Genomic DNA, 26577 nt, shown 5'->3' with positions numbered 1-26577 from the left:
AGCGAAAAAGAAACTAGGGAGAGTTTGCCTTTGGTTTGTGGGTAAACTGATGCCTCAACCATCGGGTATTTATAAAAAAATATGCATCCTATATTCACGAAGGATTCTGGTCATAAGTGGTTCAATTTAAGACACTAAAGGGTTCATTATTCGAAGTACTCGCGGTTTAGCAGGCTAATTTGTCGAGCTGAGGAAGTTTACTTGCAAAAGGAATCGGGTTCTGCTTGCTTTGTATAATGGGATGTAGAGCTCTGACTCAAGGTGGCTTTCGAAAAGAATTGTTCTTGCAATTGGTGTCCTCCGCGAGTTGGGTTCTTAGCATTTGTGTCAGAGTGCTCCTTGAGTTCCGAATGTGATCAGTGAAGAAATTAATTATTTAGTTTATCAGTGGTGCAAATCCTGACTTCAAAGGATTGAATACTGCAAAGAATGGAGTCAGTCTGAAGTAGGAGACATAAAGCTGTTCCATGTGATGATTCGGCTTGGATGCATGAATTGGTGATGTTCCACGTAGCTATCCTATATGATACAAGACACTGCTATAGAGTTGGCAAAGCTTGAAGTTTGGAAGCGGTGGAGTTCCGTGGTTCCTAAGACTTCTATGATCAATTGGATTCCTATGATGATTTCCGTGCGAGATTGGTGAACAAGATGCATGGGAGGTCAATTGATTCCTGTGATTTCACTTTTGAAATGCCTTGCACGTAAATGGTTAAGCAAGCAATATGCAATGTTTCCCATATGAATATATTGGGCTTTCTTAAGGACAAAAGGTTATAATTAAAATTGATGGCCATTATTATTATTATTCTTAATGGAGCATAGAGTTCGGTTTCCTTAAATGGCGAGCGAAGGAAGGCCTGGAAATTTGGGCAAATGAATATGAAGTCTCTCGGCCGAAGGAAAGAAATTTCTCGCAAGGCCTTTGTAGGTTTTGGGAGATTAGCTGATGGTGGTCTCCATTGCAATGGGATTTCAGATTTCTAAGTTGCTTGGACGTTGAAATTAACAAGGAATGGAGCCTGTCAGTTCAAGAGTCCTGGTCATGTTAGAGGAGTTCTTAGCGGTTTGCGGCTTGAGTTCCCAAGGCTGACAAGGAAAAATGATCTCAAATTCCGGAGCGGTGGAGTTCCGTGTGGAGTTGATAAGCAAGGTGCATAGAAGATCAATTTGATTCCTGTGATTTCATTTTTTAAAGCACCTTGCACGTAGATGATTGGGCATACGATATGCAATATTCTACAAATGAATACGTTGGCTTCTTGAGGACAAATGGTTATAATTAAAATTGGCGGCTACTTTATCACCAATTCAATAGCCACGGCATTGCAGAGCTTTGAATAAAGACTATGAATTGATTTGAATTGCAAAGCTTTGAGTGAAGCCACGGTATTGAACGGACTTTACTTGGATTGATATTCAAACGGTGGACACAAAGCTTCCAAATTGAGTAATCCGGCCTCGGGAGCTACGGGACTTGCAGGACTTGCCTAATCATCATTGATAGCAAATGCTACTAGGAATTCAAGTACTACATGAAATTTGACTTACGGGAAATTGAAAGCACTAAGTGCATGCAACCATTATTTTATGTTAAGGGCCATGGCTAGTAGCTTCATACGTTTGAATTGGAGATTAATGATTGTCTTGCTCCTAGGACAAGACAACATTGATGAAGTGAATTCAATCCAAAGCCACAAACATTGCAAAGGTCCAAGTAAATTACGTTTGTGAACATCATTTGGATTAACATGATCCGGCCTCGGGATTTTCCAATTTGACTATGCGTATCTCGCATTTGATGATTGGGGCGGTGATGGAATTTAAATGTCTTGCATGGCTACATGGTATGAATTGATCAAGACCCGTGGCTGTATTGATACTTAAATCTCAGCCTTGCGGCATTCAAATCAAATTGGAAAAAAGGAAGGAAAAAAAAAGGAGAAAAGAAAAAAGGGAAAAAATATATATATGTCAAAACTTGTCCGTTCAAAATTTGCTCCGATATCCAGCATTCACGCACAAGTTTCGAGGGGGCATTTGTAGACAATGGAATTTTCATTAAATTCTAAAAATTACCATTGGTCTATAGAATATTTTTTATCCAATCGGATATTGCCATATGTCGTGTACACTTGGAAAAATTGGTTATTAAATGGCCAATTATATTTTGCCACGTGTCAAGGCGAGGTGTTCCAGATCAATTCAAATTGCAGGGATATCTCCACCAACCAAATCATATCATGTCACATATCTATTGGATAAATATCTAAATATTTATTTCTTATTAAAGGGATAATATTTAGAGTTATTTAATCCAAGTATGTCTCTTATATTCTGCAATAGCTTGGCCAGTCAAACGGCGCCACGTCACGTGTCCCCACAAGTTTGGCCAATCGATAAATTTCTTATCTCTTTATTAATAAATATAAAATGAAGAGATAATATTTGACTGGTACAGTCCTAATATGACTGCACGTCTTGCAAGGCAAGTATAGTGGTACACAGGTCTTCAACCTCTACCCCTTGCTACAGCTATAAATAGAGGTCTCTCAACCAAATCAAGAAAACACACAGATACACAGATACACAGAGATATCAAGAAGCATCTCATACACTCAAGTATCGAAGTTTCAAGCTACGAAGGGTTGGATCTTCAAGTTCTCCAATTCTTCCGCATATCAAGGCTTGAGCCTCTAAATATTTTCAAGCCCTTCAAGTCTTCCATATCAAGATTTGAAGGAACCGGTGGTGAATCCAAGAACAAGCTGCGAAGCCCTTGGATTGGTGTTCGAGGAGAAGAATCGAAGGAAGCTCTCCATAAGTTCGAGAAACTTCCAGAGATTGTACCTACATATTTTTCTAAGTTTATATAGTACATATTTGTCGTGTATTTCTTTTTCTTGTCGTTTTGCAGACTTGAAATTTTTATCGCGTACATCAGCATTTTTTATGTTATCAAACAGACCCTAAGTCTGAAGTACTCTTTTTTTTTTTCTTTTTTTTTTTTTAATGACGGCAACATTTAATATAACATATTCCTATTCCTATCAGGAGTCTGAAATACTAGTCTGGGCCATTTTGGATATAAAAAGTCAGTTTTGTGCATTTGTCCGTATGTAAAAAGAAGCCACGCCGCCGGGTGAATAGTTGAAATACAAATTTTCCTTTGCCTCTGTTCCATTGTTCTTGAATTGTTACCGTGGGTTTGCGATTTATTGTCAATTTGGGTCCATCACGCTCGTTATCTCGCTACGTGTTTAGTGTTCTGAGGAGGAGTGACGATTTGGGTCAATTTAGGGTTTTGATAAAGAGTGACGATGATGGAGGAAAAGCGGGGTGGAGAAATGAGTGCCGAGGAAAGGGAGAAATCCAGTCGCAACCTTAGAGAGTGGCACGGGGTTGAAAAGCCGGAAATTTGTCACCAGAAGCTGGTAGATAATTTTAAGAGAGCTGCAGCCTGCGCTGGGTTCAATGAATCGACGACTTCTCTTCCTCCTTCAAATTACCCTCAGGACGCAATGATAATGCTCTACGGCCTATATAAACAGGTTCCAGAATCGAATTCCATGCCTCTTTTTTCATGTTCTTCTCGATTAATTTTGTTCTGTCGTGTGTGTGTGTATATATATATATATCCTAAATCAGCAACCCTAAAAAGGTTCTGATGGTTTCAAATTTTATGCAGGCAACCGAGGAAACCGAGTTTGATGATATTCCCTTGCCTAAATCATCGGATGAATTGGAGCAAAACCTATACCGGATGTTTGTATTCATGAGCTTTGCTGCAATCTCTCTCTCCCTCTCTCTGTCTCTCTCTGTCTCTCTCAATATGATTGTAGATTTGCCTAGGACCTCTGTCAGCATTAATTTGAGGTTACAGCTTCAATGTACGAGCTTCATAGGCTGTGAACTTCGGTCTTTGAAGCCAATGGCTGAAAAGCGAACCTTTTTTCACCAAAAAAATAAAAAATAAAAAATTGTCCATCGCCAGTTTGTTTCTTGAGTTAATGTCAATCAGACTCGGCTTTTATTTATTTAAAATAAAATAAATATTGCACAGAACAATTCCAGAAATAGCCTTTTTTATTTGTTAAAGTGCTAACATATTTCTATTTGTCTCGCTGTAGCCGGATTGGCATGCTATGCATGCCACCTACACTTGCGATGATGGACTTTGTGGCAACTGTGGAGGTTCGTCGAAGATATCCCTACCACTTTCATGGCTACTTCTCCTCAAACATTATAACCATTAATCGACTTTCTTTTTTTTGTGGACAGGGAGTAGACCCAGAATATCGAGCCAGGGCGTCAAGTTTTAGCAGGGAATCGCTTGAACAATATGAGTTGAATGTGAGTGTGTAAACAATTTTGTGAATTATCTGGTTTTGCCTGTTTTCTGCATTGCTTAGTGCAAATAGTGAAGGAGGATCTCTACATCATAGGTATTAGAAGCAAGACTTGCTTATGATATTTCACCTGTTGAAAGTTTTCATAGTCCGTTAATCTGCGGCTGCTCAGTCTGTCTAAAAATAAAAGGGATAATTTCAGAAACCTCCCCTGAGGTTTCTGACACTTGCACTGAGACCCCCTGAAGTTCTCAAAATTTCACTGACCTCCCTTGGCTGTGAATTGGGACCCACTGTTGGCATAAGGTGCTGCATAATTACTCTTATACCCTTAATATTTGCACTGAATAAAATAAGTAATTTAGATAAAACATTTTTAGGACTAAATTTGAAAATAAAAGAAGAAACCAGAGTCTTAAACGACAAGAGAGGAATTGGCGCAAATGCAATACTTCCAATCGCGCCATAATCTGACAATTATGTATGATTGCAGATTACTCTTGTCATATATCTCCTTTATATTACTCATATCTTTACCATTGTGTTGAGAGTTGAGAGAAAGAAAGATTTCTGGAAGGAAGGTTTGAGACATAAAGTTGTGAGCCAATCAATTCTTCCTTGAATCTCTGCTAATCTTCACAGCAACAGAGGTTAGAAATTTCGATTACTATGCTTTTACAAGGCATTTTGCACAAACTATTTTTATGATCATACTTAGTTCATGTTGTTTAGGTTATTTTACCATGAAAACTTTGAGTTTTAGATTCTGATGATGATAACGTTATGCTTGTTTAGATTAGTTATGCATGAAAGTTTTGAGTTTTAGGTTGTGATGATGAAAATATAATGTTTATTATGTCAATAAATATCATCTACATCAAATAAGTTATTCATTTTTTAACAAAATAAACTACAGTGCATCTGATTTGTGTAGATCATGACAAATTTTCTCTAGTAGGTAGTAAAAGCAAAATAATGTTGTGTCATTATAGAACTAATGAATGGAATTTTGTAGTTTTCATGTGAATAAATGGCTCTTTTAAGTGATATGAGTAGTTTTGCAGCAATAAAGTGACAAGGATGTAAGTACTATAGCTTGGAAGAGGCACATTGTTCTACTCTACCTATAGTAACATGATTTCTAGGATTGCTAAGCTTATGTGTTGCTTCGATAATGCTTATCAGGTGATATTTCTTTGAGTGATAGGCAAAAAGTATATTTTTCATTCATCATTACTCATTTTTCTGTCTCTGTTTTGCACTTCTTATTGTATATAACTCAGTCCATTGATTTTTTTTTTTTTTGGGCTAGGGATTGAACCTTGCCTATGAAGAGAAAATTCCCATTGCTGATGCTAGGTACTGCTGTAGACATATCTATAGCAATTTCTAAGCTCAATTCCCTAGATTGCTACTAAGGAGCTACTTTTAGCAAGCAGCTAGGAGCTTCGATAGTATTGGGTTCAATGAAGCAATGGAAAGAATTAAGGAGCTGAATGTGGAGGCATGGAAGTACTTAGACAAAATTCCAAAAACAGCTTGGGCAAGGCACACATTCTCTACTGAAATCAAGTGTGAGCATGTGACTAACAATTTCACTGAGTCTTTTAATGCATGGATTGGCGAACTCAGAGGAAAGCCAATATTCAGACTTGCTGATGAATTAAGAAGGAAGATAATGAAAAAGTTAGCTAAGAGATACCAGAAGGGCTGTACTTGGACATCTACTGTAACCCCAAATGTGTTTGAAAAGTTAAGGAAGGTAACACAAAAGTCAAGAAGATGTGAGTTGATGATGGCTAGTGAGGATACTTTTGAAGTAGGCGACTTTGATAAGACTTATATAGTCAAATTAGCTGACAGACATTGTGATTGCGGTGAATTCTAACTCAATGGAATTCCATGTAAGCATGCTGCATTAGGAGTGGTGTACAAGAGGAAGACACTTGAGAGCTACTGTGACAAAGCTTTCTCAAAGGATCAGTACTTGAGGACCTACTCCTCAATGATCCATCCAATTCCACATGTTCAGCGATGGCCGTCTATACCTGATGTGCTTCCAAAAACTGTTTTACCACCACCCTCAGAAGAGCACCGGGTAGACCAAGAACAAATAGAAGAAGGGAAGCTGATGAAGGTGTTCCTCCTCCTCAAACAAAGAGATCAACTCCTTTCAAGTGTTCCAAGTGTAAGGGATTTGGTCATCACAGAAGGACATGCCAAGGAGCACCTGTGAATGTAAATAATGGCAGCTTAACTTCTAGAAATTTGGTTAAAAGTTAACAATATTTATACAGACTATCATAGTTTTTAAAGTAAAACTAATTTTACTAATTATGTGTTTTGATCATAGGGTGGTATTAGGAGGGCAAAACCAGGAAGGGGCATTGCTAGCACTGGTTTAGCGGGATCTGTGTTTTGGGTAAGTGAGGTCAAATTGCATTTAAGTACAGATTATGCTATTTTAAGTTTCCCGACTCTTGAATTTTATTCATCCTAGAAGCATGCACAAGGATATGTTCCTATTGCGGTTTCAGGTCAAGGAAGTATTCAAACTCCAACTAACGCTGCTGCTGTGAATGTTCGAGTAAATGTCGAAGCCATTGGAAGTACTTCCAAGAGAAAGGTAAGTTGTATACAAAGCAGTACAAATTATACTCAAATTCCAATGTCATAGTATATAAGTTTCTTTTCTGTTTTCCAGAGGAAGAACTTCTCAAATGGTTGGTCCTTCTGCTAAAAGTTCCAAAATAGGAAAGGGAAATGCTTCTACTAGTGCATAACCAGCCTCTGTAGCTAATACCAATCAGAATTCCCAAACTCAAGCCTCTGTGAGCATTGAAGCTGTTGCCAATATGGACAGTCAAAGTCTTACCAATAGTTTCAGCATGAGGTTCTGAGTAATCTTGAAAGTTACCTCTTCCAATTGATGGAATTATTACATATTAGAGCACTATTAACTCTTATTATATTACTTACTTAAACTCAATGTAACTTTTGTTAGGTGGTGTTTCGTGGATGTTATCTCAAATTTGCTGCCCACTCGTTACTTTTGGACATGCACTTGAAACTGTGTTAGCAGTATGCAATCCTCACCATCTAATTGTAGTAGTACACTTCGATGGTGTTTTGTGCAGGTTTAATAGCTGGTCCCAAATGTTGTTGACGGTTTAATAGCAGTATGCACTTGAAACTATGTTGCATTGAATCACATTCTTGGATGACAATGATAATAGCTGCGTTGAATCACCACAATTGGAGTCGTACAAATTTTTGGATGACAACTTTCACATACTTCTTCATTTTCACAAATACCCCACACTTTTCGCTTTTGTATCCCTACCACCCAATTACTTAAACATTTATTAAAATAACATGTTGTACAAAATAAAAAGGGTATTTTTGGGATTAAATTTCTTTCTCTCTCTTGATACTAGTATTTTAATCCACCTTTTTCTGATTTGGGCTGACAAGTTATTCAAGTTTCTCAAATAAGGGAGGTTAGTGAAATTTTAAAAACTTCAGGGGGTCTCAGTGCAAGTGTCAGAAACCTCAGGGGAGGTTTCTGAAATTATCCCAAAATAAAATGAAGAAGAAGATGATTCAAAGATTTACATGAGCATGGTAGTATCTGATATTATTCTTGTATACATGTCAGGCATTGACTGTCCCGAATGAGAAAAGGAAAGTATACCCTATGTGTTGGGTTGTGGGTTCAATATTCATATTCAATGCTAGACTGCTATACCAAATGTGTTGTGCTGTAGTTTCAATTCTACAAACTGTTATTCATATTTAATGCTGGACTACTACAGAATTTCATGAAATTACATTCAGTACTTGAGCAAAAAATATCATGGCACATCCTTAAGTCTGTTCCAAGATCCAAACAACTTGGTCTGTTCCAAGACCCAAACAACTTAGCCTGTTCCAAGATCGAAACAAATTGAGATCTCAACTCTTTCAACATCCAAATCAATGAATTGTCAAGTCATAAAGATGCAATAAATAGTGTGTCCACCATCTTGAATTAAGTGTTTGGGAACCCTCAGAATCTTTTAGTTATATCTGCGTTATCAATAATAAGCCTTTGACTGGCTAATTGTGAACCATGAAGTTGCAATTTATCTTGTATTGTGTGTTTAGGCTAGCAATTGGCAACATATATTATTGTACATTCTCCAATGAGGAAGTGATTTAATTAAGTTGTGAAAGGAAGATTATTAGATATTAAGCCAAATTTGAAAGAAGTATGTTGCAGACTTTCTTTTTCCTTCGCATCCTTTAAGCTATTGGTGCCATTTAGGACAAGAGGCTATTCTTTTCCATGATTTGGAGTAGGTGAATTAGATTTTTCATGTTGTCCATGTGTTTGCATCTTGCAAAGATATTGTATTGTCACCTGCTGTTTTATTCAAATTCTTCATTTACCCCACAGTATCTGCACCGACACTCCAAAGATACCCCTTATCGGTATAGAATACATACCTAACACAATAATGGGTGGTTTGACTTTCTGAGGATGACTTGCCGCATCAGAATCTATTGTTCCTTCAAAATGGTAATAGAGGAGAACAAGATAACTAGATAACTCAATGGATGTTTGTGAGTGTTTTATGTTGCCGAAAATGGAATAAGTTTTCCAATCATTAGCCACTAGCAACTATATATAGATCAATCTATTTTGGTTTGTTTTCTAAATAATTGTAGAGCATATTATTCTCATATTTACTGATATGTTAGCTGTTCCCTCATACCCGTATCTGACGCTTTTAAAGTGTCGTGTCCTAGTTTTAGATGGGACAAATTAGAAACCTAAACATATACCTGTAACTGACACTCATACAAGATTGCGAATAACATAGGTCACCTGTAACCAAAGAGATTTTGGATTGAACTTGGTAAGGTTGGATGGTGTTATGTGGGTTTCATTACTTTACCTAGTGATTAGTTCTGTACTTTTGACTTAATTTGATATTCAAAATGGTCTCTTGAATAAATTTACATGGATCATCAGTCAAGTTCGTGTCTGTAAAATTAGAAAGAGGTGTGTGTACCAGTATTGCTCCCATTTTATTTGCATGGCTTACCAGGATTGTAACTATTGGGTAAAGTTTTTCCAGAGTCCTAGATTATCCTGCACTGCCATCAAAAAATTTTTGGGACTATTGCTGCTTAAAGATAGGGAAATCATGTCTCCCAAATTCTTTGATTGTGGATATTGAAGGTTGTCAATAATTGCTAAATTCCATTGAACGTGTCAATTTGATCTATTTTTTCTAATACACCTGGCCCTACTGAAAAAGGGATATGGGCATTCTAACTTCTGCAAAGTCTGTATCATCTGCAATCGAGCTGTTGAGACTATTTGTGGACTTGATTTGGCTCAGACATTTTGTTTTACTGCAGAACGAGCAACATTCTTCTTAATTGATTTGCATAAGATAATTTCAAAAGCTGGGTTTGAACCTTCATAATAGAAAAGCTGATGAAATGGAGCATAGTAAAGGAGAGAAGCAGTAGTAAGAGTAGTCACAAGTCTACTGCATGACACTTGCTGGTTCACCTAGGGTGATGCCATGGTCTGGCAGAATCTAAGTTGAATACTCGTGCAACTGTTTTGCATAGTTACCATTTGGTAAAATGACCAACTTAGAATATTTCTGTGGGACCTTGAACAAAAATAGGATTACAAATCATCCAACTGCCAAAAGTCAGCATTTAATTCTTAGAATCCAAAGGGAAAGAAATAGCAGTTGAATTTTCCAAAGAGCTAAAAAATCATACTGCCCCAGCACTGTCTGAAGAGTAACTCAGGAAAGTTCTGGACGGCAATGAGCTGGACTGGTTCTCGTCAGACTGGAGGAGAATTCAAAAGGATGTGCTGATTATAGCTTTCCCATACCTTCTTTAGGTTTGATTACAAAATCAGCAAGTAGCAAAGTGATTCTGTTTTAATTGTTGTTGTCCTGTTGTCCCAAACTTCTGTGCTGATAACATCTTCCATTTGCTGAACCAAGTAGCAAAAGTGTCTTGCTAAAAGATGCTCCACCTAGCTTCTGGAGATGAGTGTACACACTATCCTTGATACTTTGCTTCTGTATGATCCATGTTCTCTATATAGATAATTAGGAGAGCTTCACTGCTGGGTGGATATGCATAATTCTGAAAAGGGCAAATTATCCATTTGACCTTTGAACTTTTAGTTTAGGTAAAATTAAGCCCCTTAACTATTTTTAGTCAACTTTTAGCCCTCAAACTTGTAAAATTGGGCACCCGTGACCCTTTTGGCCAGTTTATTCGGTTTTGCAACCGGAAAGCCAAATCACATGAATGGCAGTATGCTTTGAAGAAGGGCATTTTTGTCCGCTTTTTCTAAGCAAAAAGGGAACAGCTCCTCCTTCTTCCCTCCCTTTTCCTAACCCAACCGCTAACTTATTCAACAAACAAACCAAGCTTCAAGTTCCTTATTTAGCTAATTAGCGTATATGCATTTTAGAGTAGCGAGTATGTGGATCCTTTTTTTTTTTTTGCACTTCTGGGTTGCTTATTGAATATCCCTTTCACTGCCTGTGAAGGAGCAACTGCGAGAGAAGGAACAAAGGATACTCGAGTTGGAGAGAAAGCTGGAAGACAAAGAAAGGGAGCTGCACGCTATCAGACTAGACAATGAAGCGGTTTGTTTTGCAACTATTCACGTTATTGAAGGTAATCTTGTTTCAGCCCCTGGCGCTTGCTAATCTAAATTCATTCTTTGTTATAACTTTAGCAGGGATGGGCTAAAGAGGATCTTCTTAGAGAGCAGAGCAAAGAGCTACAAACGTACAGGTATGAGCTCTAGAATATTCGGAGGTCAGAGCCCTTTTTTTAGTGGAAATGCGGAGACTTTTTGCTATAGTCCTCTCGTCTTTGTGCCCATCATTTTCTTGGCAAGCTTTCGAAATTACATTCAGACAAAGTCCTGGTTGCTTGACAAAGAGAGAGAAATTTTTTCCTGTTGTATGTTGTTGTGAGCGTTCGACATTTGTTATTCTGCTTTGTTTTTGTAGGAGGGAGTGAGAAGCCCAGCATATCAAACAAATCCATGAACTTCAGGGTCTTTTTCAAGAAAAGGTCTGACAGCTGATGGAGTTGCAGGAACAGGTATTGGTTTTGAATCTGAAGTTAGCAATTTTCATCTACTTTAGCAAAGCTTTTTGACCATTTTAAAATGCGAATTGGAGGAATTTTTTTTGGGCCTTTTCGTTTATAACCTGCTAATTAATATGCTTCCAGACGATCATACATGAATTTTAATTTGTTTCCCCTTGAAGAATTACCATGTCAGTTTTTCCAGCATTTTTGTTGAATAAGTTAGCGGTTGGGTTAGGAAAAGGGAAGGAAGGAGGAGTTGTTGTTCCCTTTTTGCTTAGAAAAATGCGGACAAAAATGCCCTTCTTCAAAGCATACTGTCATTCGTGTGATTTGGCTTTCCGGTTGCAAAACCGGATAAACTGGCCAAAAGGGTCACGGGTGCCCAATTTTACAAGTTTGAGGGCTAAAAGTTGACTAAAAATAGTTAAGGGGCTTAATTTTACCTAAACTAAAAGTTCAAGGGTCAAATGGATAATTTGCCCTTCTGAAAATGATCCTGACTACGAACTGCTCTAGGAGATTTTTTGATGACCCATAGAGTGAGCAAACTGAAACTTTGATGACATTATGAGCCTTTGAGTCATGGCATTCAGGCCTACTCTCGAATACAAGGAGATGAGAGGTAGAGAGAAGTGATATCTTAGAAGTAGCTACTCCTTGATTGTATTTTCTGGAAAACAGAAAACAAAGTGTAAGCTAGTAAAGATAGAATTTCATCATTCTGTGCTGCATGATGGAGATTCTGAATGCAGTTTTGGAGATATGGATTTCAGTTCTTTTGGTATGAATTGGTGCCTGAAAAGAAAGTTCTTGACATTTTGTAAAATAGCTCAGTTCACCGCACGGTCATGCTTTGTCTATAATATATATTTTTTAAGGAAGTGAGTTTGCAGTAAACGATTGGTAGACATTGGGTTTCAGAGTGCAAAAGTATATATATATTTGTTTCATCTCGTTTTGTGTTTTATAATTTCAAAGGACATCTTATCACCAACACAGTTTTTGAGAAAGATAGGAACACATTATTTGTTTTGTTTGGACACTAACCAAGCTCACATCTTGTGTTTCTTTGCAATCTTCCTTCTGTACTTTTTCCCACTATTGTATCTCTCTTGTGAATTAGTTTTTGTCCGCTTCTCTCCTATCATGAAGAGGAAGAGGATGATCAGATCTTGTGGTCCAGATAGGTTGAGGATTCTAAAATATGTACTCGATATAGTTTTGGGTATTTATCTTCTTAGCTCTTGTAACACTTCTTTTCTTTAAATTGCTTTGAGCAAAAATGTGAAAATCAATGACTTTTTGAGATGAAGAGTATTGCTCCTAAAAAGAGAATCTCAGATACTTGGTGTTTAGAAGTGTCAAAAGGCTATGATGCTGGTTGTGTTTCTGATAAATGGTTTGCGCCTTGAGCACCTGGTTTATTGCCAAAATCTTGAAATATAGCCATTTTAGTTTAGAAAGGCAATGGTGTAATTGAGGTAAAGCAGAAAATGCGATGGCAGTGAACGCTAGAAGGAAACAAATTTAGATCCTTGTGTTCCATTTATTACTTTTGTGGTTAATAGTTAGTTTACTTCCAGGACTCAAGTATGGTAGGGACTAAAATTAAAAGTACAAGATTCTTTTTGGCAGTTATGTGAGATTTCCTTCTCTAAAATGTTTCGCATGTTTTTATAAATTTTATGTATTCTATAATTTCCAGTACAGCCACTTTGGTGATTTTAAGAGTCTTCTCTTTTGAAGCAAAAAATACAGCTTTTTCATTTATCTCTGGTGGTGAATGTTTTTATCTCTTACCCCTCCGACTGCGAAAGCTGGCTGCTGATTGCTTTTGTTTTCATGACAGGGTGATGTTGAACAGCTGCAACACAAGCTACAACTAATGGGATCCTCACAATAAGAACTTGAGTTTCTCCTGTTGCAAAAGGCTCTCTCGAGAAAATCTGCTCAAGAGTAAAACAAGCAAATTATTCCGTTGAGCTGTCTTGATGGCTCACTGGAACTCTCTAGTAACGAATTGCGATTCTTGTTTGTATGCTTGGATAGTATTTATTTGCTTTTAGTTTGCATATTCTTGTTATAAACAAGAAATTCAGGTGAATGCGTTGGCTAGGAGTAAATTAACTCGTGGTTCTATGTTTTTTATTTCTTGGGTTAAAAACAAAAAAGTCTCCTGCAGTATATCTAATATATAAAAAAGCCTTCTGTGACTTCAAAACATGTAAAACGATACCTCATGTTTTAAACTAAATTGTAGACTAACAAAATTCATTAAATTTAACGGAATTTGATAAATTTAATGAAAATTTTAACGGAATTCAGTAAATTTAACAGAATAGGGTAAGTTTAATAGTTGAGATCGTTATTTTAGTTAAGTTTAATAAATTATGTTAATTTATAATTTAGTTCAAAATATGAGATATTATTTTATATGTTTTGAAATTATCATAAATATTTCTGTGTATTAAGTGTATCATGGGGTTTTTTTGTTTTTAATCCTTATTTCTTCTGTTTCTCGAGAAGCAAAATGATGCATGGGTCTTCATGTAATTTTCTTTTGTTTGTGCATTCAAAACTATCTACCCACCTACCTACCTATCTACTTTATAACTAAAAGAGACCCCAAGAAAGAACTGCAATTTATGCAAAGATATGATACAAGAACTGCTGGAATGATGCAGTTTCCCTCTTCTGCGTTATGAATATGGAACGTTACAATAAGTCGAGATCCAAGTTTCGGCATTACTAAGCCATTTTGTGACGCAATAATGAAACTAATTCATTGTTTGGAATCCAAGTTTTTTGCCAAGTTTGTCTGCTACAAGTTTTTTAAAAATTTTATCTATAGTAATCTCAAAAACTTTCTCAAAGTTTTTAAACTATACATTTCAAAATATTCAAAAATCTATATATTTCAAAATTTTTTTAAAAAACTTCCACAGTAAGTTTCAGTAAAGTTTTAGACAAACGCCCAAAAAACTCACCTTCCAAACAGGCTTTAAATTTTATTGGAAACTAGTTTCATGGTTTCATAAGGACGTGGACAATTTATTTGTCTATAAATTCTCACTGAGTTTTTGCTACCAATAGACACATAAATTATCTTGTGAGACTTTTTGAGAAAAATATTGGGAGGAAAACACCCAAAAATTTGAACAAGTAAATAATAAAAAAATCTCTTATTTCTCTTATTTAGGCGGGTTTTTCATAGTGAAAAATTAGAATTTTTTAAACCTATTTTTGTGAGGTGTGTTGGCAATAATTAGTACTAATATAATGAAGTTAATTCGACCTTAGAGGTTTTAATTAAGGGGGTTCACGTGGATCACTATTAGAAATCGATCGCTTGAGGGGTCTCTATAAGAAACGCTCCAACTTGTTCGTATGTTTTTTCAAAATTTGAGGTAACATACATGAACACCCTCATAGTTACATGTGATTTATCAAGATGAAAATCTTCTGAGAAATAAAAAATTTTAATTTTGTACTGCTTTTATCTCTATGATTCCTTCCAAGTAAATGAATATATGTTGCAAGTGGTAATTAAGTAAGAGTAAATCTTATATACACGGACAGTGTATACACTATCACCATTTGATTCATGACATGTGTATAAAAATTGAATTTCAAATTCAAATTTTGCATAGTTGTCATTCATTCAACGCTGACAGTGTATACACTGTTAGTGTAGAAAAGATTAATCCCTCCTAAAACCACATTTGTTACCGTGAATAAATTCGACAAGCGCTCCATTGCAAGTTCAAACTCACGTCATGTCACGTAGGTTATAAAGTAAGTGTAATACATGATCCTTTTGGCTACCTCTCCTAATAGAGTTAATAGGTAGCTCAAATTAGAAGTGGCAATTTGGATTGAGATCCATTTATCCATCCATATAATTCATAATTAAATGGATTTGGATTATCCATTTATAGTATTGATTTTAAATGGTTGACTAAAGTAAAACCATTAAATTAAATGGATTTATATAGATTATCCACAAAAACCATATATATCCATTTACTTAAAAATCAAATAAAAGAAACTTGTTGCATGTTTTTCAATTCTATCTCATTCCTCTGTTCTTTAGTGTTGGCCTCCTCCACCGGCCTTATGAACACGTTGATGATGATGGCAACTAGCAGCCGCCATCAAATCATAAATGTGGTGTCTCAATTTCTGCTAATTCAATGAGGTACTACTTCCGACCTTTTAACTCTTTTACCGCAGTGAAAAAGTTTAATTTTGGACAGAAAATAAAGAGAGCAACTAGTGCCTTGCATGCTTAAGTCTGTGCTCAGAAGTGACAAATAAAGAAAGACAGCCTTATACCTTTCCAGTATGACTAAATGCTTGTGTTCCATTCTGGTTTTAAGCCAACTTAAGGATTAAGTCTTGATGGGGTGGGAGATCAAGAGATTAAATATTACCTCTTATTAATTGTCACAATATGTGATTTTTTCAAAAAATTCATACGGGTGTGGTTTAGTCCTCCGTAGGCCAGTTGAACCTTCCTCCTTAGATTATGATGTGATTTAGTCCCCATTAATCCCTCATTAATTACCATATGGCTATTTGTACAACAATCTTCATGGCTAGTTCCAATTATTTTTGTCATTTATTGATTTTAGTCATTTTCAACACCTAAAATTTACAAGTACATAAAAAAGTATCTTCATATTACAAGAAATGGTAATACAAAAAAAAAAGTAATCAAAATATTTAAATGGATTATAAATGAATAATTGGTTTTTATTTTATCCATTTAGATCCATCCATTTAATAAATGGATCTAAACCATCCATTAAGTCAAAATCAATTATAAATCATTTATCCATATTGTCACCTCTAGCTCAAATATTCGAAACTAATGAACGCACGGTTTGACGTATGGGGAAATGTTTTAATTGGTTATGTTTTATCATGTCATGTTACTTTGACTACAACCATCCATTAAGTCAAAATCAATTATAAATCATTTATCCATATTGTCACCTCTAGCTCAAATATTCAAAACTAATGAACGCACGGTTTGACGTATGGGGAAATGTTTTAATTGGTTATGTTTTATCTAGTTATGCTTTATCATGTCATGTTACTTCGACTACAAGTTTTTTCAAGTTCATGTTATGTGCCACTTAGCCATATACACATGTAACATGCGAGGTATGTTTGACAAGATTGATGCATGCATGTGTATATGTTTGACAAGATTGCGCAAAGAATTTTTTAAATGTATGTGTATATGTGTAATTCATAAGGTCCAAAAAAGGAAAGATGAATTGTTTGTTGAGCACGTATAGCTCACTACACGGCAACTTAACATTTGTGGCAGCTATTGAAAAATATTAGCAAGTGTTTGACCTACTTATAAATGACTGAAACTACCATTCAGAGTGATGATCAAGCTTCAGGGATATTGATCAATTTATTTATAGTCTTTGTATGGACTTTTATTTGGCATTTTGTACCTCGTCGTGGGCATGAGGTAACTTTATCGTGGTATTATTGCATATTTCATTAAGTTTTTTGTTGTGTTGGGCTAAAATAATCACAAAGTAATAATAATTTCTCCAATTAATTCAACATGAAGATAACAAGAAACCTTGTTACCTCAATATTACATATATATAATGCGGTCTATCACAAATTTTCATTATATTGGCATAGAAGACAAAATCTTCAAATCTACAAAGTGTTTTTTTTTTTTTTTTGCAAGTCCGAAGTTATGAATCCATGACCTTCTATTTACAATCACTCATATTTTACTACCTAATCCAACCCTCCAACCTCGACAAATCTTCAAAGTTGACAATCGTGAAATTGGCAGCAAAAATACGGTTGGATTGAGGCGTGCAATGACATTCTTTTAAAATGATTCGTGCCCTTGCAAGATTTTTTAATTCCAATGCAGAAAGTCCCAGCGCATCATCTCCAATATATAATAGTCCAACTCAAGGTTGTTGCTTCTCTTTAATTCGCATAATCAAGAGGGATAGAACTTTCTCTCAACATTTTACATTGACCAACTCACTATTTCCTTCTAATACTGGAATTATGTAGAAGTAGAGAATATAATATAAGAATCCCATAAAAAAATGGAGTTAGAAAGATAGTTACAATATTATATACTTGAAACGTACTTTTTTCAGCCTCTATTTATGGGTAGAAGAAGATAGGAGTTATAAATCTAGAATTTATGTCTAAGTCATTAGTGAAAATAAGTTATAAATATAATGGTCAAATTAATTTTTATGGCTGTCATATTAATACAAATATATAGCCATTATGATCTTTACATGCCCAAATACACTGTAGAACGGTTCTTGCAAATTGTAACGTGTGTAATTTAGTACAATATTTATAATTATGAATTTAAATTCCATAATTGTAAAGATATATAACTCCTTCGTTAAAAGGATTAGAACTCTTAAAATGTAACTCCCATAATTTCCAAAATAAATTTTAGACAAGTTATAACCCATTCAAAATTTGGTTAATACCATTTATATTTTATTTAAATACACAAGTGTTTTGAAATTTTAATGCACAATAATTTAAGTTAGATTTTTTTAATGTAATAAGTTACCTTACGTTTTTGAATTTTATGATTTAAGGACATGGCATGTAATGTCTTTAGCCATAGCGGGTTGCAGCACGACAAGTGACTACATCAAATGTTCTCGATAATGTTGTCTATTCTCTCAAGCAACTAAAACGTTGTCTCAGTCCACCTGCACACAAACCCAAACCATTGAGTGAAAGATGAGAATAGTAATTAGGATTTGTAATTTTACCAATTCTTGTTTTCCTTTTTCTCCTCATCCAAAAATGGACTTCAGAAAGAAAGATTGGAGAAAAATTCGCAACGAAATCCCATCTTATTGAAAAGAGTAGACATCTTAAAACTTGCAACTTTTTTGACGCTTGAAAACATGATAATGCTTGTACTTGCAGGGCGAGCATGTGTGCATTTTTTTTTTACTAGTCAGAGAAGGTGAGATTTAAGAATTTGGGCTGGGGGAGGCGAATTATGTGCTGTTACATTTCTACTCTAAATATATTTATATTAGCAGAGCAATTACATACACATTTGCCGCGCAAGCTTATTCAGAAAATAGATATAGGATCTTCTCTCAAAAGGGAACCAAGGATGACAATGTGAGAAGCCTTCGAACAAGACCCGAACTGAATCATCCTAGATCTTGAGAAAACTCAAGAAAACTTTGTAAAAATAAAACGGAATTTGATTAATAATGAGCATAGACTAAGATAAAAAGGAAAAAGAATACCCCTAAAATCACAAAACGAGTGAAAAAGTCAGCAATGGAACTGCCTTGGATCTGGTGTCGAATTGGAGTTCCGTCGAACCAGATGCAAAGCTGGATTGAGGGAGAGTTCCAAAAGTTTGCCACATCGATCGGGCCCTAGTCTGTGTTTTTAAATTCGGACCAGATCGATCGGCCTGATCGATTGAACCTGAAATCGGTCAAGTGTCCGATCCGAATTGTTCATCAGAACTGGGAGATCAAAAACCCGGTCAACTCCGGTCAAAAATCGGGTTTGACCGGGAAAAACCGGAAAACCGGTCCAACCAGAACCTTTTGTAAAAAAAGTTCAAACTTTTTCAATATTATGTTTTGACCCCCTAAATTGTTAAAACTTATTAATATACCTCAAATATTACATACTTTACAAATATTGTTCTAAAATTTGATGTTATTTTTCAATTAAATCCATAATTTTAATTCTAAACTTATTAATGTTTATTAAATAATATAAATTGTTACTTGATTGTTCTAATTTCTTTGTATTTTCTTGTTAAATATATTTGAAACATCAAATATATATGAATATACCTATATTAATATCAAAATGTTATTGGATATTTTACATATAATATTTTAATTTTTAAATAATTTTTATTTATGACATCATCCGGTTCAACCCCTATCGAACTCGATTGAATCCATTGACCCCTGATCCCTGAACTCGACCGAGTCAATACTTGGTCCGGTTCGTCCGGTTCTGAAAACATAGCCCTAGTAAGCTCAGTGGCCACCAAGATGGGTCTTAAGACCCTGCTTGGACTGTAGGTAGGGGTTCAAATCCCACCGGTAACAAAAAAAATCTTAGGGTTGTGCCAAAGCACTCGCTTGGACTAGTAAGATTTGTGTACCTACTAGTCCCTAATACAAAGTCTCTTTAGACTTCCCTCTCCAGTAGTCTAGGATAGATAAGTTATACAATTGTCGTCTCGAAAAAAAAAAAAAAAAAAAAGATCAGGCCCTAGTGGCTACGGATCAGGAGCTGGTTCATTACAGAAGAAATTTGAGCGAAAGTCCTTCATACGCCTTAGGACAAGATTGGTCCAAAAAACATTATGACATTCTTGATCTAAACGTCGTACATGTTTGAAGTATTTTAGGAAGATAACCAATAATCACATGATCGTTCTGATTGTGGAAGATCTCTCCATCTCTCTTAAACCTCAATATTCTGCTAAAGAGATACTTTCATATAAAACACTGCATAAGCTCTCTGTTTTAAAACTCGGACCGGACCGGCCGGTCGAACCGGGAACCGGCCAGGTAGCCGGTCCGAGTCATATTAAAAAACCGGAAATTTAAAACCCGGTCAAAGCCGGTCAAAAACCGGGTTTGACCAGGAAAAAATCGGTTTTTCCAGTTCAACAGTAATTTTTTTAAAAAAAATTCAAACTTTTTAATATTATGTTTTGACCCCCTAAATTGTTAAAACTTATTGATATACCTCAAATATTTGATACTTTATAAGTATTGTCCTAAAATTTGATGTTATTTTTCAATTTAATTCATAATTTTAATTCTAAACTTGTTAATATTTATTAAATAATATAAATTGCTACTTGATTGTTCTAATTTCTTTGTATTTTCTTGTTAAATATATTTGAAACATCAAATATATATGAATATACCTTTATTAATATCAATATATTATTAGATATTATATATATAATATTTTAATTTTTAAATAATTTTTATTTATGACGTCATCCAGTTCGACCCCTATCGACCCCCGGTCGAACCCATTGACCCCTGACCTCGGCCGAGTCACTATCCGGTCCGATTCTGAAAACATAGGCCTCAAGAGTCAAGAGTCAAGGCAGATGGGGAAGTGGGGCCCAGGCAAAGTTGCTACCAGCGAATGCCGCCAACCGACTACCCCCTGAAAAGGTAACGTCCTTCTCGAAAAAAACCGCGGCCATCTAATAGAATAAAACCGTTATTTGAACGCAGTTATTGAACGAAACTCATGGTCTGCCTTCTTTTTTTCCTTTTTCTGTCATAAGGGAAATTTCATTTTCCCTTATGCTTCTCCAAATCTATATAAGTGTGCAGTGTTTCCATTTGATCCAATGATGACTCAATTTCGATTGATTCCCATAGTCCAATTGGGCTACCTCCCCTTAAAATTGACTGGAGTAGAAGTTGGAGTAAAGTAAATATAGATGTTGTTGATTGACCGAAAAAAAGGATAAAATATCAAAAAACTCAATATAGTTTGTTAAATGTTTAATTTAACTCCTTCTAATTAAAAAATGTATATTATAAGTCCCTGTAGTTTCAACTAAATTAAAAATTGGACGGAAAGCATCCAATCTAATGGTTATACGTGAAATGTCAATATTGTCTCTATATAAATGAACTCCCTATGGTTTGTTGAATGTTCAATTTAATTCTCTCTCGTTTAAAAAATTACACTATGACTCCCTACGGTTTCGACTAAATTGAAAATTAAATAGAAAGCATCTCACACATAGTAGGGGCAATATTGACATTTCACACACAACCATTAGATTTGATGCTTTCTGTCCAATTTTCAATTTAGTCGAAACCATAGGGAGCTATAGTGTAGGTTTCCAAACCAAAGGGAGTTAAATTGAACATTTGTCAAATCATAGAGAGTTTTTTGGTATTTTACCCAGAAAAAAGATATAAGAGAAATTTCATTTTCATGATTATCGGAATTTAATTCATGTAATGCACAAATAATCTCAACAGGAAGTATCAATTTATTTCTCAAAACATAAAGCCTACTTCACATGTCTCAGGAGATTGCAAAAAAAAAAAAAGCAGTAAACTTAAATTAGATAAGAAACAAAAAAAAGATAATTAGTATCCCTACTCTACGCTGCAGTTTATAATGTTCGTTTGAGCTCAACTAACTATATTTGGTCGAGTTTGAGTCAACTAACATAACCATATATATATATATATATATAAAATAGGAAAATGGTGGGGTTTAAGAAGCGAGGAGGGGACAAATTTATAGAAATAATTTAAGAACTTAAGAAGAACTAAAAGGAGTATTTTTAGTAAGGGTAAAAACTTGGTCAGGATCAGCAAAGGTATTATTGCATATTTCATTAAGTTTTTTGTTGTGTTGGGCTAAAATAATCACAAAGTAATAATAATTTCTCCAATTAATTCAACATGAAGATAACAAGAAACCTTGTTACCTCAATATTACATATATATAATGCGGTCTATCACAAATTTTCATTATATTGGCATAGAAGACAAAATCTTCAAATCTACAAAGTGTTTTTTTTTTTTTTTTGCAAGTCCGAAGTTATGAATCCATGACCTTCTATTTACAATCACTCATATTTTACTACCTAATCCAACCCTCCAACCTCGACAAATCTTCAAAGTTGACAATCGTGAAATTGGCAGCAAAAATACGGTTAGATTGAGGCGTGCAATGACATTCTTTTAAAATGATTCGTGCCCTTGCAAGATTTTTTAATTCCAATGCAGAAAGTCCCAGCGCATCATCTCCAATATATAATAGTCCAACTCAAGGTTGTTGCTTCTCTTTAATTCGCATAATCAAGAGGGATAGAACTTTCTCTCAACATTTTACATTGACCAACTCACTATTTCCTTCTAATACTGGAATTATGTAGAAGTAGAGAATATAATATAAGAATCCCATAAAAAAATGGAGTTAGAAAGATAGTTACAATATTATATACTTGAAACGTACTTTTTTCAGCCTCTATTTATGGGTAGAAGAAGATAGGAGTTATAAATCTAGAATTTATGTCTATGTCATTAGTGAAAATAAGTTATAAATATAATGGTCAAATTAATTTTTATGGCTGTCATATTAATACAAATATATAGCCATTATGATCTTTACATGCCCAAATACACTGTAGAACGGTTCTTGCAAATTGTAACGTGTGTAATTTAGTACAATATTTATAATTATGAATTTAAATTCGATAATTGTAAAGATATATAACTCCTTCGTTAAAAGGATTAGAACTCTTAAAATGTAACTCCCATAATTTCCAAAATAAATTTTAGACAAGTTATAACCCATTCAAAATTTGGTTAATACCATTTATATTTTATTTAAATACACAAGTGTTTTGAAATTTTAATGCACAATAATTTAAGTTAGATTTTTTTAATGTAATAAGTTACCTTACGTTTTTGAATTTTATGATTTAAGGACATGGCATGTAATGTCTTTAGCCATAGCGGGTTGCAGCACGACAAGTGACTACATCAAATGTTCTCGATAATGTTGTCTATTCTCTCAAGCAACTAAAACGTTGTCTCAGTCCACCTGCACACAAACCCAAACCATTGAGTGAAAGATGAGAATAGTAATTAGGATTTGTAATTTTACCAATTCTTGTTTTCCTTTTTCTCCTCATCCAAAAATGGACTTCAGAAAGAAAGATTGGAGAAAAATTCGCAACGAAATCCCATCTTATTGAAAAGAGTAGACATCTTAAAACTTGCAACTTTTTTGACGCTTGAAAACATGATAATGCTTGTACTTGCAGGGCGAGCATGTGTGCATTTTTTTTTTACTAGTCAGAGAAGGTGAGATTTAAGAATTTGGGCTGGGGGAGGCGAATTATGTGCTGTTACATTTCTACTCTAAATATATTTATATTAGCAGAGCAATTACATACACATTTGCCGCGCAAGCTTATTCAGAAAATAGATATAGGATCTTCTCTCAAAAGGGAACCAAGGATGACAATGTGAGAAGCCTTCGAACAAGACCCGAACTGAATCATCCTAGATCTTGAGAAAACTCAAGAAAACTTTGTAAAAATAAAACGGAATTTGATTAATAATGAGCATAGACTAAGATAAAAAGGAAAAAGAATACCCCTAAAATCACAAAACGAGTGAAAAAGTCAGCAATGGAACTGCCTTGGATCTGGTGTCGAATTGGAGTTCCGTCGAACCAGATGCAAAGCTGGATTGAGGGAGAGTTCCAAAAGTTTGCCACATCGATCGGGCCCTAGTCTGTGTTTTTAAATTCGGACCAGATCGATCGGCCTGATCGATTGAACCTGAAATCGGTCAAGTGTCCGATCCGAATTGTTCATCAGAACTGGGAGATCAAAAACCCGGTCAACTCCGGTCAAAAATCGGGTTTGACCGGGAAAAACCGGAAAACCGGTCCAACCAGAACCTTTTGTAAAAAAAGTTCAAACTTTTTCAATATTATGTTTTGACCCCCTAAATTGTTAAAACTTATTAATATACCTCAAATATTACATACTTTACAAATATTGTTCTAAAATTTGATGTTATTTTTCAATTAAATCCATAATTTTAATTCTAAACTTATTAATGTTTATTAAATAATATAAATTGTTACTTGATTGTTCTAATTTCTTTGTATTTTCTTGTTAAATATATTTGAAACATCAAATATATATGAATATACCTATATTAATATCAAAATGTTATTGGATATTTTACATATAATATTTTAATTTTTAAATAATTTTTATTTATGACATCATCCGGTTCAACCCCTATCGAACTCGATTGAATCCATTGACCCCTGATCCCTGAACTCGACCGAGTCAATACTTGGTCCGGTTCGTCCGGTTCTGAAAACATAGCCCTAGTAAGCTCAGTGGCCACCAAGATGGGTCTTAAGACCCTGCTTGGACTGTAGGTAGGGGTTCAAATCCCACCGGTAACAAAAAAAATCTTAGGGTTGTGCCAAAGCACTCGCTTGGACTAGTAAGATTTGTGTACCTACTAGTCCCTAATACAAAGTCTCTTTAGACTTCCCTCTCCAGTAGTCTAGGATAGATAAGTTATACAATTGTCGTCTCGAAAAAAAAAAAAAAAAAAAAGATCAGGCCCTAGTGGCTACGGATCAGGAGCTGGTTCATTACAGAAGAAATTTGAGCGAAAGTCCTTCATACGCCTTAGGACAAGATTGGTCCAAAAAACATTATGACATTCTTGATCTAAACGTCGTACATGTTTGAAGTATTTTAGGAAGATAACCAATAATCACATGATCGTTCTGATTGTGGAAGATCTCTCCATCTCTCTTAAACCTCAATATTCTGCTAAAGAGATACTTTCATATAAAACACTGCATAAGCTCTCTGTTTTAAAACTCGGACCGGACCGGCCGGTCGAACCGGGAACCGGCCAGGTAGCCGGTCCGAGTCATATTAAAAAACCGGAAATTTAAAACCCGGTCAAAGCCGGTCAAAAACCGGGTTTGACCGGGAAAAAATCGGTTTTTCCAGTTCAACAGTAATTTTTTTAAAAAAAATTCAAACTTTTTAATATTATGTTTTGACCCCCTAAATTGTTAAAACTTATTGATATACCTCAAATATTTGATACTTTATAAGTATTGTCCTAAAATTTGATGTTATTTTTCAATTTAATTCATAATTTTAATTCTAAACTTGTTAATATTTATTAAATAATATAAATTGCTACTTGATTGTTCTAATTTCTTTGTATTTTCTTGTTAAATATATTTGAAACATCAAATATATATGAATATACCTTTATTAATATCAATATATTATTAGATATTATATATATAATATTTTAATTTTTAAATAATTTTTATTTATGACGTCATCCAGTTCGACCCCTATCGACCCCCGGTCGAACCCATTGACCCCTGACCCCTGACCTCGGCCGAGTCACTATCCGGTCCGATTCTGAAAACATAGGCCTCAAGAGTCAAGAGTCAAGGCAGATGGGGAAGTGGGGCCCAGGCAAAGTTGCTACCAGCGAATGCCGCCAACCGACTACCCCCTGAAAAGGTAACGTCCTTCTCGAAAAAAACCGCGGCCATCTAATCGAATAAAACCGTTATTTGAACGCAGTTATTGAACGAAACTCATGGTCTGCCTTCTTTTTTTCCTTTTTCTGTCATAAGGGAAATTTCATTTTCCCTTATGCTTCTCCAAATCTATATAAGTGTGCAGTGTTTCCATTTGATCCAATGATGACTCAATTTCGATTGATTCCCATAGTCCAATTGGGCTACCTCCCCTTAAAATTGACTGGAGTAGAAGTTGGAGTAAAGTAAATATAGATGTTGTTGATTGACCGAAAAAAAGGATAAAATATCAAAAAACTCAATATAGTTTGTTAAATGTTTAATTTAACTCCTTCTAATTAAAAAATGTATATTATAAGTCCCTGTAGTTTCAACTAAATTAAAAATTGGACGGAAAGCATCCAATCTAATGGTTATACGTGAAATGTCAATATTGTCTCTATATAAATGAACTCCCTATGGTTTGTTGAATGTTCAATTTAATTCTCTCTCGTTTAAAAAATTACACTATGACTCCCTACGGTTTCGACTAAATTGAAAATTAAATAGAAAGCATCTCACACATAGTAGGGGCAATATTGACATTTCACACACAACCATTAGATTTGATGCTTTCTGTCCAATTTTCAATTTAGTCGAAACCATAGGGAGCTATAGTGTAGGTTTCCAAACCAAAGGGAGTTAAATTGAACATTTGTCAAATCATAGAGAGTTTTTTGGTATTTTACCCAGAAAAAAGATATAAGAGAAATTTCATTTTCATGATTATCGGAATTTAATTCATGTAATGCACAAATAATCTCAACAGGAAGTATCAATTTATTTCTCAAAACATAAAGCCTACTTCACATGTCTCAGGAGATTGCAAAAAAAAAAAAAGCAGTAAACTTAAATTAGATAAGAAACAAAAAAAAGATAATTAGTATCCCTACTCTACGCTGCAGTTTATAATGTTCGTTTG

The 26577-nt window shown here is 34.9% G+C and overlaps 1 protein-coding gene across 1 annotated transcript; it reads left to right on the top strand.

The window, feature by feature from the left end:
* Positions 1-3109: 3109 nt before the first annotated feature.
* Positions 3110-13631, top strand: LOC113751154 (acyl-CoA-binding domain-containing protein 6-like). The gene is made up of 8 exons (XM_027295049.1): positions 3110-3551; positions 3689-3765; positions 4131-4194; positions 4282-4353; positions 10928-11026; positions 11122-11177; positions 11399-11492; positions 13333-13631. Exons 1-7 carry the CDS (start codon positions 3321-3323, stop codon positions 11406-11408), a joined length of 609 nt encoding a protein of 202 aa, XP_027150850.1. The 5' UTR covers positions 3110-3320; the 3' UTR covers positions 11409-11492; positions 13333-13631.
* Positions 13632-26577: the final 12946 nt, after the last annotated feature.

Source organism: Coffea eugenioides, chromosome 11 (genome assembly GCF_003713205.1).
Source record: "Coffea eugenioides isolate CCC68of chromosome 11, Ceug_1.0, whole genome shotgun sequence".
Classification (NCBI taxonomy): Eukaryota; Viridiplantae; Streptophyta; class Magnoliopsida; order Gentianales; family Rubiaceae; genus Coffea; species Coffea eugenioides.
Note: the sequence above shows the minus strand (reverse complement) of the source record. Positions and strands in the feature narration are given on the sequence as shown.